This window comes from Budorcas taxicolor, chromosome 5 (genome assembly GCF_023091745.1).
Source record: "Budorcas taxicolor isolate Tak-1 chromosome 5, Takin1.1, whole genome shotgun sequence".
Classification (NCBI taxonomy): domain Eukaryota; kingdom Metazoa; phylum Chordata; class Mammalia; order Artiodactyla; family Bovidae; genus Budorcas; species Budorcas taxicolor.
The window spans coordinates 125,729,414-125,747,114 of record NC_068914.1 but is presented as its reverse complement, the minus strand read 5'-3'; the positions used below and the strand labels follow the sequence as shown (position 1 = coordinate 125,747,114).

The 17,701-nt window shown below is 36.9% G+C and overlaps 1 protein-coding gene across 1 annotated transcript in view; it reads left to right on the top strand.

Annotated features, from left to right (window-relative positions):
- Window positions 1-17,701, top strand: part of MRPS35 (mitochondrial ribosomal protein S35) — a 48,461-nt gene that overhangs the window by 22,529 nt on the left and 8,231 nt on the right. Inside the window, exons 6-7 of the mRNA XM_052640170.1 lie at window positions 6,583-6,692; window positions 8,402-8,471. Coding sequence (XP_052496130.1) covers window positions 6,583-6,692; window positions 8,402-8,471 — 180 coding nt within the window. The remainder of the gene's footprint in view (window positions 1-6,582; window positions 6,693-8,401; window positions 8,472-17,701) is intronic.

Below are 17,701 nucleotides of genomic sequence, written 5' to 3'. Positions count from 1 at the left end.
TAGTATGCTGAGATTGATCACGTGCTTAAGAGACTGACAACACAATCTTTCTCTAATGTGAGGTTATATATTTTCCATGTCCCTTGAACAGGTAAGTGTAGATAGGTATGTTCAGCAAATTTTAATCAAATAAAATCGTATTCTTTTGATATCCGAAGTGTATCCAAACTTTGGCCAGTAGGAGTCTCAGCTGATTCCTGTGTCCTTTTTTTTTTTTTAACAGTCCCATTAGCATTTGAAAATTTCCTTGCCTTCTGACACAAGATGGCCCAGGCTCCTTTTATAGTGTATTTCGTATCTCAGACCTGGAATTAGCTATTTCTCTAGGAACTCTGATACATTTTAGTGAACATTGATGTTTGGAGACCAAAATCTGAATGCTAGGACTTTTCAGTTGGTTCTTTGGGTCATTTCTCAAGAAATAAGTGATAATTAATGGTAGTTTTCATTTTTAACATCTTGTTTTTTGTTTTCCTTTGCATTAGTTTCTAAAATGTTTATGTAGTCCCTTGTGCTGCTCTAAAACGTGTGTGCCTCTAGTGTTTAGCCTTTAACTCTGAAATGGACCCCAGTTTGAGACAGTAGTCCCTATTATGTTAACGACATATCCTGTTCCTACTGCTGCTGCTAAGTTGCTTCAGTCGTGTCCAACTCTATGCGACCCCATAGATGGCAGCCCACTAGGCTCCTCCGTCCATGGGAGTTTACGGGCAAGAGTACTGGAGTGGGTTGCCATTTCCTGTTCCTAGTTTACTAGTATGTTTGGAATGATCTCCTTTGAATTTTTTAAAGTAACGAGTTATATTTCTAGATTTTCAATTACTGAATTATTTGAGTCCTGATCAGTTTATGGTACATTATTCTTTTACTTTACCACTGACTGATTTGCTATTTTAATATTTTATTTAGGACCATTTGTCTTTATCTCATGTTGCTTTGGAGGAACATCAAAGCCCTGCCTCACTCACCAGGAACATGCCACACGCCAGTGCAGTTCCACATGTGGCCTAGTAACTCCTAAGTTAGTATTGGAAACCCTTGTTTCTTGATGCACATGATGTATCTTTCTCAGACAGCAGTCATGGACAGTTTTTTAAAAATTAAACTGTTACTTTTAGAATAGATTTACAGAGAGGTTTCAAGGATAGTACAGAGTTTGCTGTTCAGTTCAATTCAGTTCAGTCGCTCAGTCATGTCCGAGTCTTTGTGACCCCATGAGTCGCAGCATGCCAGGCCTCCCTGTCCATCACCAACTCCCGGAGTTTACTCAAACTCACGTCCATCGAGTTGGTGATGCCATCCAGCCATCTCATCCTCTGTCGTCCCCTTCTCCTCTTGCCTCCAATCCCTCCCAGCATCAGACTCTTTTCCAATGAGTCAACTCTTCGCATGAGATGGCCAATGTACTGAAGTTTCAGCTTTAGCATCATTCCTTATGTCTCACCAAATATCTCCTGTTGTTAATATCTTATGGTACTTTGGTACATTTGTTACAACTAATGAATGAATCACTATTGATATGCTTTTAATTAAAAGTCCATGCTTTATTCAGATTTCCTTAGTTTTTATCTAATTTTTTTTTTTTTTTTTTTTTTCAGAATCCCATCCAGGGTACCACATTGCATTAGTCATTTTGTCTCCTTAGGCTCTTCTTGACTGATTATTTCTCAGAATTTCCTTGTTTTTGGTGCCTTTGACCGTTTTGAGAAGTACCAGTTATGTATTTTGTGGAATGTCCTTCAGTTTTGATTTATTTGAATTTGTTTGATGTTTTTCTCATGGTTGGACTGTTCTGCATTTTGGGGAAAAAAGCCTCAACCAAAGTGGCATTCTCATAGTGTCAGAACAAGGGTGTAGGTTGCTCACTTGATTTATCATTGGTGATGCAGCTTAGATCTTTCTCCACTTTAAAATTACTCTTTTTTTTCTTCCTTTCCATAGTATACCCTTTAGAAGGAAGTCACTCTGCATAGCCCACGTTTATGGAAGTTATACTCCACCACCTTGAGGGAGAAGGATCACACAGATTATTTGGAATTGTTGTATGTGGGGAGTTTGTCTGTTCACCTCCATTTGTTTATTTATTCAATCATGAATTTATATCAGTGTGGACTCAGGGATATTTATTTCATCCCTTGGATTTTGGTCCAGTAATACTTCATTGTGTTGCTCAAATTGCTTTGGTTTTGGCAGTTGGACACTTATTCACTTGGCCCCTCTGTTCCTGGCCATGCCCCATCATTTTTGTTTTAAACACATCTTCATTTTTTGACACCACAAAGTGCTCCTAGTTCATTTTAGATACTCCTGTCCCATTCCTAGAATCAGCCCTTTGTCCAGAGATCCTTTACTAATGTACTTTTGAGTCACCTATTCTAGAGGGTGACTGCCCACCTTTTTGAGGGGCTTTCCAATACAAAAAGTTTGTTTTTGTACTCCATGTAATCTGTATTTTAAATTGGAAGACTCCAATTTACTACAAAAATATGCTGAAAATCTGTGCAACCATCTTTGCATTGTATGCTAACAAATAGGCAAAATTTAATTTTAGAAATTTTTTCAGTGTTATAGCCATAACTACAGAGAAGGCAATGGCACCCCACTCCAGTACTCTTGCCTGGAAAATCCCATGGGCGGAGGAGCCTGGTAGGCTGTAGTCCATGGGGTCGCTAAGAGTCGGACACGACTGAGCGACTTCACTTTCACTTTTCACTTTCACACATTGGAGAAGGAAATGGCAACCCACTCCAGTGTTCTTGCCTGGAGAATCCCAGGGACGGGGGAGCCTGGTGGGCTGCCATCTATGGGGTCGCACAGAGTCGGACACGACTGAAGTGACTTAGCAGTAGCAGAAGCAGCCATATATAACTTGTAATTTTCTTTCTTTGAGTTTTACTGTCAGGGTTATGAAATGAATTTTTGAAGCTCTTCAGCATTTTTAAAAAAATTCCATAGGATAGTTTAAGTGTCTAGCAATATAATTATGTATTTAGAGATACTTAAAATATAAAAATTACAAAAGATTTATTATATACATTTTATGAAACATAGATTGACAAAGGAAAACAGGAGAACTTAAAACTCTGCTTTACTGATACCATCCCATGGGTTAACAGAGTGTCTATTATAGACTAATAATACCTCATACGTTTTTAAGAACTTAATAAATGTTACTTCTTTTAATAATAATGATAACAACAAAACACTGAGTTCTGTGTTTCATGGTAAAATCTCTGAACCCAGAGAAACCCAGATTCTTTTTTTCTGGCCCTGCCATGGGGCTTATGGGATCTTAGTTCCCCAATCAGAGATTGAACCTGGACCCACAGCAATCAGTGGAGTCCTCACCTCTGGACCGCCAGGGAATTTTTAGGAAACTTAGATTCTAAGTCATGTTTTGGGGTTTAGTTTTTGTGGGCCTTAGTCTTAAGTACTAGAGTATACAATAAGGTCCCTACTGGTTCTAAATCGGCTGATTTTGTTTCGCATAAAAATAATCAGTGCTTTATTTAAAGTATGCCTGCAGATGCCACTCACTGTATCCTGTGGCCATCCCTGCCAATCTGCTCCTTGTCGCATGCCACCACGCCACACCTTCCGCCATCCCTTATACCCCTGCCTGACTCCTGGCTGCCCTTCCGAACTAGTTTCAGTCCATCTGCTGATAGCTGAGGCTCAGAGGCAGTGTCCAGACTGGTATTGTGGTCTAAGGGTAGAAGCAGGTGAAACAGTGAGACTAAAATGTATAGACCAGCATGATTTAATGTAGTATTGTGAAGATAATCAACTATTGTAAAATATTATTTAGAGATACTCAGATTTTTAAATTCAGGGAAGGAAGAGTTGGTATCATGTTTTGTGATAAGTCATAGAAGTAGTTCAGAATTTAAAGTAACATATTTGTGTAGGATTTTACTTTAAAAGTGCTTTCTTCTATTTAATCTCACTTCCTCCTGACAAAACGTCTGTAAATTCTTTCTGTTTTATAAATGAGGAAACAGACAGGAAGATCACCTGATTTGTTTAAAGTCACTTATCTGTTAAGAGATAAGAGGAGGAGAAGGCAATGGCACCCCATTCCAGTACTCTTGCCTGGAAAATCCCATGGACAGAGGAGCCTGGTAGGCTGCAGTCCATGGGGTCGCTACTAGTTGGACACGACTGAGCGACTTCACTTTCACTTTTCACTTTCATGCATTGGAGAAGGAAATGGCAACCCACTCCAGTATTCTTGCCTGGAGAATCCCAGGGACGGGTGCCTGGTGGGCCGCTATCTATGGGATCGCACAGAGTCGGACACGACTGAAGCGACTTAGCAGTAGCAGCATCTGTTAAGTAGAAATCTAGCCATGAAGTCCAGTTCTTGGCTTATGTGTTAATGCCATTGTTCTTTAACTAATTGCATATTCTTGTAACTAGAGAAACTGTTTCACACATTTAGACCTCTTTCAATTTATGTCATTCTAAGTGGACATTTGAAGATATACACCCTACTGCAACCACCTCTGATTTGGAAGGTCAACATAGTTTGGAGCATAATGTTAATAGTTTAACACTGACCCTTTAAGATATAGTAACTTGTTAAAAAAAAGGTCTAAGGATTCTTTTGAATTTTGGAAAAAGAATGACAAATAAATGTCAGTCAACTTCAAAGTAAAAGTTTTAGTCCAAGTTAAAGACTACAATTTTGCAGTGCCTTTGAGTGCTAGTAGGTGGCGGGAGTGTACCACATAGCTGCTTCTGGAGTATTTATGAGTTTCTGGCATAAGACCCTATATAACTTTTGACCATTAAAATGTTCATGTGAACATGAGTTTTAAAGCAGTTGTCACAGTAATGATCAGCATTGCTGCCAATTTTTGTTTTTGACTTTCTCACATAAGAAACTAGAAACACAAATTTTTTTAATGGTAAATTCTAAAAATTATTGTTAAATATCTTGATTTTTATTGAACGAGTTTTAAAAGGGAAAAATCACTACGTTCTCAATACCTGAATGTAAAATCTGTTTCTTTCTCTGTACTATATCTGTATGGATGCATATATTTTCATAATAATAATCACAATGTAGGTATATTTTTGGTTTTCTTATAGGTAATTCTCAGTAATGCTAGTGATCAGAGTCATCATAAAACTAATATTTTATCCCTCAGACTAGTAACCTGATTGTTGACATAAATTCTTTTCAGAAGACTAGTAATTTCGCATTGCCTACACCATATGATCATCCTCTGGAATTAATATTTAATTGTCATTGTTCTTACTAACGGTCTTTGCATTCATATTTATTTATTTCCTATTTTCTCTAATACAAATAAAAAAAATTCACTGTGCTTAAAAAAGAAACAGCATATCCTCCCTTTTTAAAATGTATGATTTCGTTTAGCTGATAACATGTTGCGTGCTTTTTAGGTGTGAGGTCATTGCCAGGAACAAGACAGACATTGTTCTTACTCTCAGGAGTTTGTGACCTAGTGGGAAAAATGGGAAAATAAATAAGCTGTTATACTACAGTTGTCTTGAGAGAAATGCTGGGTTATTGAAGCTAGAAAGAAGAAATATGTGGGATTTCAATATCTTATTTAGCCTTTTACTCCATATAGTTTTAATTCTTGCATATGCTCAATGCTCTCCATGGAAAGATAATCTTTAGTTTACCTCACTTGACTGTATTCTAGCCTGTAACCCGTTTTCCTGGATCCAGCCTGTTTATCACTGGATAATACCTTTCAGCCAAGGCCATAATTCTGTGCAAATTAAAAAGTATGCTCATTTAGCCCAGCATTTCCCAAAATATGTTTTAAGAAAGACTAAGTTCGTGAATTATCCCTTGAAATGTGGAATCACAAGTTGAATAAATTTGAAAATTATTACATCACCGTCCTGCATTTTGAAATTTCAGAATGCTCTTTAACATTTTTCTTTGTCTAAGAAATCCTGCCATGAAGAACCCAATTTAATTCAGCATTTCCTAAATAGATTCAATAGAGAGAGCCGTTTTAATGAAGTAAATTCTTTTAAAATTCTTTTTAGCAGCTTATGGGGCTAGCATTTTGAGAGATGTTGAACCAAATCATTTCAAATGTTTTGACCTCTCATGGTGCTTTATTCTGACTTCCTTGAGATATCTGCAGCTCTTAAAATAAATGCCCCTAAACTGTTGCAGTGATATGAAGGAGTCCTTAAAGCCTGTATGTTTCATCCATGTATTTTTATTTTTTTATTAAAAAATCTTTTTTTCATCTATTTATTTTTAAAAACAGCTTTACTAACACTTATTGAGTTGAATTCTACTAGTTACTGCTACTCGTAAGCACTGTAATTTCATCCAAGAGACATGTCATTGATTCTTTTAGGAAAGGTACTTATGCCCAGAACGTTCAAAGAACTCCCAGTTTGCTCCCTTTTTTTTTTTCCCCCGTGAATAAGATCAGGCTTCATGATACTTGTGAATTGATAACTCTGTATACAAAGGAGTTTGAAAAGGTTTCTTTTTTAATGTTAGTATAGATAATATTGCCACTTTTTTTTTTTCATTTAAAGTATATAATTTTTTTCAAAATCTTTTCATGTATTTTTAAGGTTAAACTTTCCAGTTTGAATTTGGATGATCATGCAAAGAAGAAACTTATTAAACTAGTGGGAGATCGATACTGCAAGAGCACAGATGTGCTTACCATCAAGACAGACAGGTAAAGAATAGTTCAGTGTATCATCACATGTGTTGCTTTGTTGTCCTCCAGTCCCCTGGCAGGCCTGATATTAACCTATTAGGTCAGAGGAGTTGTCTCATTCATATTTTAATATCCTCACACTAGCCTCCTATTGATGTGATCTTTGTGTTCAAGGAGAGGCTTGTGTAGCTGAGTTAAATTATTGTTATTTTTAATATATTTGTGCATGTAAAACTCAGGGAAGATGTTAGAAGGAAACGAAGTATAATTTGCCAGTGATTAATGCTTAAACAGCTTTCTGCAAAATCAAAGTATAGAAATCTTATATTTCAAAATCAAGATTATTAAATGTGGAAATTTAATGTATCAGGGCACTTTTGTAAATAAGCACAATTTCATTGCTAGCCTCGACGTTTGCAAAAGCAGTATTAAATTTATTGTATATGAATTTATAAATTAGATCATTTAAGGTAAAGCAAGGCTGTTGGTATGTTTTTGCTAAATGATTATTTTGTTTCTAGAATTATACTTTGGTTTTTTCTCAATTATGTCAAAATATAAAGAAAAGCAAATGGCAGATATCCTCTCTCCCGCCTTATCCTAGTTTCAAAGCATTGGGGGGTGTCAGTGTCAGTTAGGTGTTTTTTAAATTTATTTTTAATTGAATGATAACTGTTTTACAATATTGTGTTGGTTTCTGCCATATATCAGCATGAATCAGCCATATCAGTTAGGTTTTATGTCTTGCTTCTTAGTGGTATAGAGAAGTAGCCTGACATTCAGGCTACTGAATGGGGGGTGGAGAAAGCTCAGGGAGAAATAGATTTGAAATATTAATACATTAATAATATGTTCTTGCTAGCTTCAGAGAACATAAAATAGCACTGTGTTTTTAGTCTTTGCAATTTTTAAAAATACCTTTAAAATGTTACTGTTAAATAAATTTATATTTTTAAAAAGTGTTACTGTTAGAAATTTTTTTAAGTTTCTGATAATGTTGCTTTTTTCCCCTAAGTTTACAGGTATCAGAGTATAAATATGTTTTACTGTAACAACTGTATAGAAAACTATTAAACCAAATACAGAATAAACAGAGTACAATTGAAGTCAACTGTCATATGATAGTTTTATTTTATATTGAAAGAAATTAGAAGTAATTACTTCCATTTCTCTATTACTTTTGTAACCTAAAAGCTAATGCCAGCTCATATTCATGTAGACGTTTATCTAATATTGGGCCATTAGTTCCATTTTAAATATGACAGCATAAAAATACAGCATTGTGTAGTGTAGCTCATTTTTAAAAGAATCAGCTCTGGGGAGATCAGGGTGAACTTCTAGATTACCATCTGTCTCTCTATATTCTTTAAAGAAACATAGCAGATATGTTCCTGTCATTGCAGACTCGTAGCCCTGAGATCATGAAAGGCGCTTGGGTTTGACACAGTCATATTAAAAATAGTGTAAAGCTATTATCATATGTAAATAACTTTGTTAGTAATGAAAGCGAAGAGATCCTCTAAATAAAAGTAAAAATAGCATCAGTTTTCAATGTCCTCAAGTCATAAAGTGCATAGATAATTCTTATTCCAAGGACAGAATTTTCTTAAGGCAGATAGGGAATTCCTGAATATAGGTTATCCTTTGAATTTAGTATTTGTGTACTTTGCAAATTATTCTGTTACTGAAAGTTTACCATTTTGACTTCTTCACTCTGTCTTTTAAAGGTGCCCTTTAAAGAGACAGAATTATGATTATGCAATGTATCTACTAACAGTTTTATACCATGAGTCTTGGGTAAGTGACTGTAGAATGAATGTTTAATAATTTTGTCATTGTAATTTGAGAGATGTTAGCCTTTCAAAATAGTCTGTGTATCCAGCATTCAGTTGAGAGTTTAATGAACTGCTGTTTAAGGTAAGGACATGTAAAATGTTTTAAGGTAACTTCTACTGATATTGAAAGTGAGGATCTTGAAATATATTATGCAGACCTTCAGAAATCAGATGACTAAAATGCCTTAAGTTCAGGTTCTGGCTTAGGCTAAAAAAAATGCAAAATTTTTTATTTGTTTGACTTTGGGTGAAAGTTGCCAAAGTTATGGAAGGGAGATCACATCTATATTACTTGAAACTACATAATTCATCCTGTTATCCAAGTAAACTACAAAACAAAGCTCTAAAACTTTATAGAAAGTATGTTAAATGATTATTAAAATTTTAGTTAACATGTAGTCGTTCATGTGAACTTTTCACTTGTATACATTAGGGGCAGTTAGGGCAGTTAATTATTGAAACAGTATAAAAACAGTCTGGTATCTGATTTTACTGAGTTGTATACACATTAGGAAATATACACATAAGGAAGATTTTGCTATGTGTGAGCATCAACTCATTTCAAGTTGGTAACTGATATATTTAGGTAACTCACAGTTTTATATGTTTTTAAGTTAAAATAATTTTAGATATGTACATAAATTTAATTTTTTGAAGCTTGCCCAACATAGACATGGGACTTATTGCATTTCATGTTAGGAACACATGAAAGAGTGGAAGTAGGTGGAGAAAGTCACTCTCTTTAGATGTTCAAAGGACTTCATATGAAAAAAGAGATCTGCTTTTCATGACTTTTAAGGATACAGCAAAGTAGAAACAATAATGATTTATTTACTGAGTGAAAGCTCTGTACAGGATTCATCTGAAGGTGGAGTGGACTGCTTTAATAGGTAGAAAATGTTTCATCCATTGGTTGCTTATTGCGTGTGTGTGTGTGTGTGTGTGTGTGTGTGTGTGTGTGTGTCAGTGTCACTCAGTCATGTCAAACTCTGCAAACTGTAGCCCACCAGGCTCTGTCTGTGGGATTTTTCAGTCAAGAATACTGGAGTGGGTTGCTGTTCCCTTCTCCAGGAGTGGTGCTTAGTGGGGATATAGTAAAAGGAACATACTCTTCAGATGTTAGTTGCATTAGATGGTCTTTGGAGTCTCCTTTCATCTCTGTGTAATTCCGTGAACACGTACAGCTACTCTTACTGCAGATTTCACTGATGTTAACCATAAAACAGCACAAGAGGGTGAGTGAAAAATAATAAAATAAAACTTTGTTGCAAGTTTAGTAAAAGGACAAAAAGTAGCTGGTAGCTCTTTGCTTTTGAGCTGTTCTAATTACAGTTCATCTTGTTTTCTAGTTCCTGGCTTCAGGAACATTATAATAGCAGTTAATCTGTTTCCTGTCAACTGATTTATAAATACCTTTGGCTTGAGGTAATTAAGTTCCCTTTGAACCAACAACATGGCTGAATTAGCTTCAGCTCTGTGGCTACCACTTAAAGAGTTAATACCAAACAATAAAAGCTGACCAGTCTTGAGTCTCTTATTTTGCCAGCAGTCTGTAAAATGAATTTGCCCCAAAGGAAATGACAGGCATAAATAAATTCAGTTAAAGTTGACTTACTGGATTCTTTCTGTGGTTCCATGACATAAAATCCAAACAAATTTGTATTCTGGATTCACGCAAGGAGCTTTTGATCTTAGTGCTAATTACTTTGATGGCAGAATAACTACCCACATACAACTGTCCTAAACAGATATAATTAAATAAATCCTATATTAAACTTGGCTCTTGATCCTTTCTAAACAAGTACCATCAGTGAAGAAGCTTTAAGAGAATGCAGATGAGCCGTGAAATTTTGCAGAGCTGGTGGAACAGAATTTTTATTGAATTGAAACTTTTTTTTTCCTTCACCAGCATGGAATTCATACTTGAAATTGATGTTACCACTTGGTATTTAATCAAATATTTAGAGAGCCCCTTTTAATCCATTCCTTTATTTTTAAGGCTAGTTTCAGAGCATTTAATACCTAAAAGCTAAGCTCCATGGAGGTTACCTCTAAGTAGCATTGAGACAAAGTAGTTGGTACTTTTATGTAACATGGTACTGAAACTTCTCCAAAAAGGTATTTGTCAAGACTTCAGTAAAAGGAAGTTACTGTTGTGTGCTATTCAAAACAGTTAACTGTATAGAAGTATCAAAGTAAAACTTGTTGATCTAAAACAATAAAATAGGTTTATTCAGGAACAGCGCAGAATTACAGTTTGGAAAATGTAATCTATGGTGAACCATAGTAAGTCCAAGGGGCTTCCCAGGTGGTGCTAGTGATAAAGAACCCACCTACCAGGGCAGGAGACTTAAAAGACACGGATTCAATCTCTGGGTTGGGAAAATCCTCTGGAGAAGGAAATGGCAACCCATTCCAGTAATCTTGCCTGGAGAATTCCATGGACAGAAGAGCCTGGTGGTCCATAGGGTCACAAAGAGTTGGACATGACTGAAGTGACTTCACACACACACACACACACACACACACACACACACACGTAAATCCAAAGACAAAGGGAGCATGCTTTTATGGGAAAAGGAGCGAGTTGAGAGGGTCTGTTCTAAATGAAAGTCCTAGGGAGGAAAGTAGGAGTTTAGGGTGGTGGTGACTTCATTTATGGAGCTGAGAGGTTTCTTATTGCCTGGGCTCTTGCTGAGCAAGGAGAAATTCCTCCTTTGGAACCGTAAATTAGATGCACTTTCTGTTTGGGAGGGCAGAGTACTGCTTCCAGTGCGGCATGTCAGTGAAGGTCACTGCATGCAAATAATGGAGTGTGAGAATATGTGAGAACTCCCTCTACAAGCCATTCCCGACTCTAATTTTAATTGAGGTTTTTCTGTATTAATTTTTGTATTCAGAAAGTATAGACTTCAGGCACAGAGTCTTAGTAATGCTTCAAAGAATGATTATTGCATGCAAAGAAGGTGATGAGAAACAGAAATACATTAAATCATTTATCCTTAAGCAGTTCAAAGAAGGAAAGAGACTTGTAGAAATTTGGGTTAATATTTCAATATTACACATTGTTAGCATAGAAGTGAATTAAGTTTTAATCTTTGGAACCATTCAAATTTGAATTTGAATCTCGTTTCTTGTTACCTGACTCAGTGGGTAAAGAATCCATCTGTGATGCAGGAGACTTGAGTTCAGTTCTTGAGTTGGGAAGATCCCCTGGAGGAGGGCAAGGCAACCCACTCCAATAGTCTTGCCAGGAGAATCCCATGGACAAGAGGAGCCTGGCAGGTTACCGTTCATGGAGTTAAAAAGAGTCAGACACAGCTGAAGCAACTGAGCACACACTCATGAACCTGTTACCTGTGTAGCCTTGGCCAGCCAGTTAGTGTCTGAGGCTCAGATTTCTTTGAGGGGCTTTTGGATGGATCAGGGAGAATTTATGTGAAATGTCTGGTGAATAGTGGGTGCTCATTAAATGGTGGCTATTAATATTGCTGTTAACTACTAAAATGAAGGAAGATGTATCTTAGAATTTCAAATTCATTCATTCCCAGTTTCTGTGTATAGCTCAGATTTAACTTGGCAAAGACTTTATACAGATGAAGTCAGAGCTATGTCCTATTGTATTTGAATTTTCAGAACTTGTATCTGACTCAGGTTCTGACACAACTGATAATAACAAAAGCTTCCTAAATGTTAACTTTGTTGCATGTTCTTTAAACCTTCCACAAGTGATTTGGTTAAGAGATGATTGAATGAAGCGTTTTACAAGGTGACTTGCACAAAAGATAGACTAAAATACAGACAGAGGGGGAAAGAAAGTAAACACTTGCTTCAGAAATTGTAGAGATCTAAAACTAGATTGAAGGGGTTCTTGAATGATTTTGATACTTACTTACTCAACATTGCCTTTTAAAATTTGAATTTTGGACTCTCTTATTTGGACTCCATGATAGGCTTGTTGCCAGTCAGAAATGTATCTAGGTTTGTAACAAAGTGGTTCTGAAAAGTCACATAACAAAATGGATAAAAGGGATAATTTTACAAAGAGTTTATTTTTAAAGGGGACTTTATTGTAAGTATTTCTGGTAAAAGGGCTTCCCTAGTGGCTCAGAGGTTAAAGCATCTGCCTGCAATGTGGGAGACCCTGGTTCGATCCCTGGGTCGGGAACATCCCCTGGAGAAGGAAATGGCAACCCACTCCAGTATTCTTGACTGGAGAATCCCATGGAGGAAGGAGCCTGGTGGGCTACAGTCCACAGGGTTGCAGAGTCAGACACGATTGAGCTACTTCACTTTCACTTTCACTTTCTGGTAAAAATAATAATGAATCCTTTTGCAGAGCAATAATTGCCATTTAATCTGGTGGTTGATGGATTCATTGTGATCTTTCATGTGTTTTCACATACATATACATTTCCAGGTTATATTAGAGAGAATGCTTGAACAATATCTGTTTGCTTTTCTTAGTATTCTTCAATGATTTTGTTCTTGTTTAAAAGTGGTGGGTATCCGTCAGATGACCAAAATGAATGAGCCTCTGCTTTTAAGTAGCTTTATTTCTGGAAGGATTTGGTGGTTAGTATAGTCTGTTTCACCAGGTAAGGGAGGTTGACACATAACGCTGTGAGAGGTGCAGACAAAGATTAACTCACCCTTGAAGCTTCACAGAAGTGGTGACTGGTTTTGGAAGATGAGGAGGAGTGTGCTGTGGAGAAGTGGGTGAAGGACTCTCTAGGTCTGGTGGGTTTAGAGAGCAGGCAGAAGTTTGGTGTGGCCAGGGTGTATGACCGACAGGCAGAGGTAGGAGATGAGACTGAAAAATCATCCTGAGCCAGGCTGTGAGCAGGCCATAGGGCTTATTTAATGAGTGTAGAGTTGCATCCAGAGGGGAGTAGTGACTGATGTAGTAGCGTTGGTGGGGATGGGGGCGGAGGGGTTCCTTCCCAGGTAACTCAGTGGTAAAGAATCCACTTGCCAAGCAGGAGATGTGGCTTTGATCCCTGGGTCAAGAAGATCCCCTGGAGGAGGGCATGGCAACCGACTCCAGGATTCTTGCATGGAGAATTCCATGGACAGAGGAACCTGGTGGGCTACAGTCCATGGGGTCAGAAAGAGTTGGATACAGCTGAGTGTGAGCATGCACCGTAGCATTTTACTTGATGTTTGAAAAGGCACCTCTTCCATTGTTGTGGTGTTTATGAAAGAGTAAACCATTTTCACGGCAAATATCAAGTGTGCTTTCAATAAAATGAACTGTTTATTAATTGATGGGCACATGTTTACTAGTTGCCTGTATGCTTGGTGTTGTTGGCTATGGAGATTAATACCTAAGGAGAAAACTCTATCCTTTGAGGAGTACTAGTGGAAGCAAGTTGGTTTAGGAGTAAATACTATAATATTTAACAATAAATATTATAAAAGTGTTATAAAGGTTATATAATTTACTGTTCAGTTTTTTATTTTTCTCTACTTGTTTATTGTATATCCTTCAGGGCTTTGATAGGCGCTCAAGCAATATGTCAGCTTCCACCACCATACATAGTTAATAAACATTTTTTTCTTTTGATGAGAAGCTTTTAAGATCTACTCTAGCAACTTTCAAGTCTTAACTGTGGTCACCAGCAGGCTGTACATTATATTCCTGTGACGTATTTATTTTACAACTAGAAGTTTGTACTTTTGATCACCTTCGATCATTTTGCCCACCCCGAGCCTCTGGCAACCAGCAATTATTCTCTGCTTCTGTGAGGTTTTTTGTTGTTGTTTTTCTTTTAGATTCCCACCCATAAGTGAGATCTTACAGTATTTGTCTTTCTCTGACTTATTTCACTTAGCATAATGCCCACAGGGTTCATCCATGTTGTCGAAAATGGCAGAATTCCCTTCTTTTTTATGGCTAAATGATAGTCCCTCGCATATCTGCACACTACTTACGGCTCAGATAGTAAAGAATCTGCCTGTAATGTGGGAGACCCAAGTTTGATTCAAGAAGAAGGGAATGGCAACTCACTCCAGTATTCTTGCCTGGAGAATCCCACAGACAGAGGAGCCTGGTGGGCTACAGTCCATGGGATTGCAAAGAGTTGGACACGACTGAGCGACTGTGACTAACTGACTATTCTTTATCCTTTCATCCATTCACAGACACTTAGGTTGTTTCCATGCCTTGGCTATCATAAATAATCCTGCAGTGAACAGGTGCAGATACCTTTTCGAGTTCAAGTTTTCATTTCCTTCAGCTAAATACCCAGAAGTGGAACTGTTAGATCATACAATAGTTCTGTTTTTAGTTTTTTGAGGAATCTTCATACTGTTTTACATAGTGGCCACACCAGTTTACATTCTCACCTACACTTGTTAATGTCTCTTTGGTAATTGCCATTCTAACAGGTTTGTGAGGTGGTACCATTGATTAGTGATGTTAAGCACCTTTTCAGGTGCCTGTTGGCCATCTGTATGTCTGCCTTGGAAAAATGTCTGTTCAGATCCTCTGCCTATTTTTTAATCAGATTGTTTCTGTTATTCCTGTTGGGTTGCATGAGTTCTTTATATATTTTGGAAATTAATTCTTTTCAGATATATTTGTGCCTCTTATTTGTCTGACTACAGTTGCATAGACAGCAAGTTACACTGTCTTACTATCTTGAGTACAAAAGTTGCCTTAGCCCATGTTCCGTGGATTGACAGCTATTGAAACATTGTGTATTCTTTTGGATATCCAAAAACAGACATTTGAAGTGGGTTTTCATCTTAAAAAAGTAAAGTGACAGAGTTACAAACAAATTCATTTTTTAGTAATGTAAAATGTAGCATACTTGTTAGATGTTAGCAATCATTTTTTACTGGTATAGATTTTTAATGATTTATTAATAATCAACAATCAGTAATTATGCCCAAAGTTTAAGAAATGTCTTTGCAGCAGTTTGAGGTACTTAATTTTCATGGATGTGTGATTTGGGCTGTATGTTGATCAGGTTTGTTTTTCATTTGACTATGTGTTTTTTTTCCAAATATTTAAAGGAAACATGTTCTAATTCTATATTATTTTAGAAGTTATCTACAAAATTTATCTATTACAACCTCTTCATTATATAACCTTTATAACTTCTTCATTCCCCTGAGAAAAATTAAGACTTAAAGGAGAGATCAAGTATTTTGCCCAAGGCCACAGAGTTTGTGAACCCAAGAAATTCAGACTTGAACTGTAGCTTCAGTGTTTTACATTCTTTTCATGGTATCATATTACTTAGTTTTATTCAACTTCCATGGTAATATATTAGGAAACAAAAGAGATGAAATCAAACCTGAACTTTAGCTGCTAGTTCTTAAAACTTATCTTTTAATTGAAAATTTATCTGTCTCCATAACTGATTTTCAGCTGGGGCTTTCATCAAACTCACCTGTCAAGCTTTTCTAAGTTACAGATACTTAGATTTTGTAGTCAAAATCTCCAGAGGAGAGACCCAGATGTATTTTATTCTAAAGGCACTGTTACTGAGCTCTTGATTGTGAATAATTTCCCCAGTCTGAATTTTGTTAGTAAAGAAGCTGATTAGAAGGTTTAATATCTCTCTTCCAAGACAGTTTTTGGGGACTTCCAGGTGATCTAGTGGTTAAGACTTTGCCTTCCAATGCAGGAGGTATGGTTCAATCCCTGGTCAGGAAGCTTGTGCCTTGTGGCCAAAAAACCAAAACAAGAAATAGAAGCAAAACTGTAACAAACTCAATAGAGATTTTTAAAGTGGTCCGCATTAAAAAAAAAATCTTTAAATAAGAAAAAAGACAGTTTTTGTGCATGTATCTAGTGTTAGCCCTGAGGGTGTGATATGGGCATTAGAATGAAAGGGGCAAGAAAAAGGAAGGATTTGTGTATCATACATACATAGATTTTTTTTTTTTTTTCACTTAATGTGGTAGGCAGTAGGCAGCTGTTCTTGAGTAGGATGATGATACAGTAAAGTGATACGTCTCATATCTCTGCCTTCAGGCAAGACTTCGTTTTATATCTGATGCCCAGAAGCCTATTATATACTTAAAAGCCATTAAGAAAAATTTCCATCCAGTGGCTGAAGTCATGAAACTTGAAAGTTATACTTCTTTCTTTAAAGTTATACTTTTTTCTTCCCTCCCTATCTCCCCTGATAAGTCACCAGATCTTTTCAGTTCTAGCTTTTAAACATCTGTTAAAACTATTTTCTCTTCTGTATTCGTACTGCTATTATCCTGTATGGGTCTTTGTCATTTTTTATCAGAATACCTATAATGGCCTTATTGATTTTCCTGTCTTATCCATCTTCCATATTGCTATTAAGTAATTGTTCTAAAAAACAGATCTGTTATATCCCTTTATAAAATCCTTCAGTGGTTTCCCATTATCTGGGATAAAATCTAAACTCCTTAGTATGTCTGTTTACAGCAGTTTACCACTTCATTTCATCAAGAGCCTCTTGATGAAAGTGAAAGAGGAGAGTGAAAAAGTTGGCTTAAAACTCAACATTCAGGAAACTAACATCACGGCATCTGGTCCCATCACTTCATGGCAAATAGATGGGGAAACATGAGAGACTTTATTTTCTTGGGCTCCAGAATCACTGCAGATGGTGACTGCAGCCATGAAATTAAAAGACGCTCCTTGGAAGAAAAGTTATGACCAACCTAGACAGCATATTAAAAAACAGAGATATTACTTTGCCAACAAAGGTCCGTCTAGTCAAAGCTATGGTTTTTCCAATGGTCATGTTTGGATGTGAGAGTTGGACTATAAAGAAAGCTAAATGCCAAAGAAGTGATGCTTTTGAACTGTGGTGCTGAAGAAAACTCTTGAGAGTCCCTTGGACAGCAAGGAGATCCAGCCAGTCCATCCTAAAGGAAATCAGTCCTGAATATGCATTGGAAGGACTGATGCTGAAGCTGAAACTCCGATACTCTGACCACCTGATGGTGAAGACCTGACTCATTTGAAAAGACCCTGATGCTGGGAAAGATTGAAGGCAGGAGGAAAAGGGGACAATAGAGGATGAGATGGTTGGATGACATCACCGACTCAATGGACATGAGTTTGAGTAAATTATGGGAGTTGGTGACGGACAGGGAAGCCTGGCATGCTGCAATCCATGGGGTCACAAAGAGTCGGACACGACTGAGCTACTGAACTGAACTGAACCACTTCATTGGGCTTCCCTCATGGCTCAA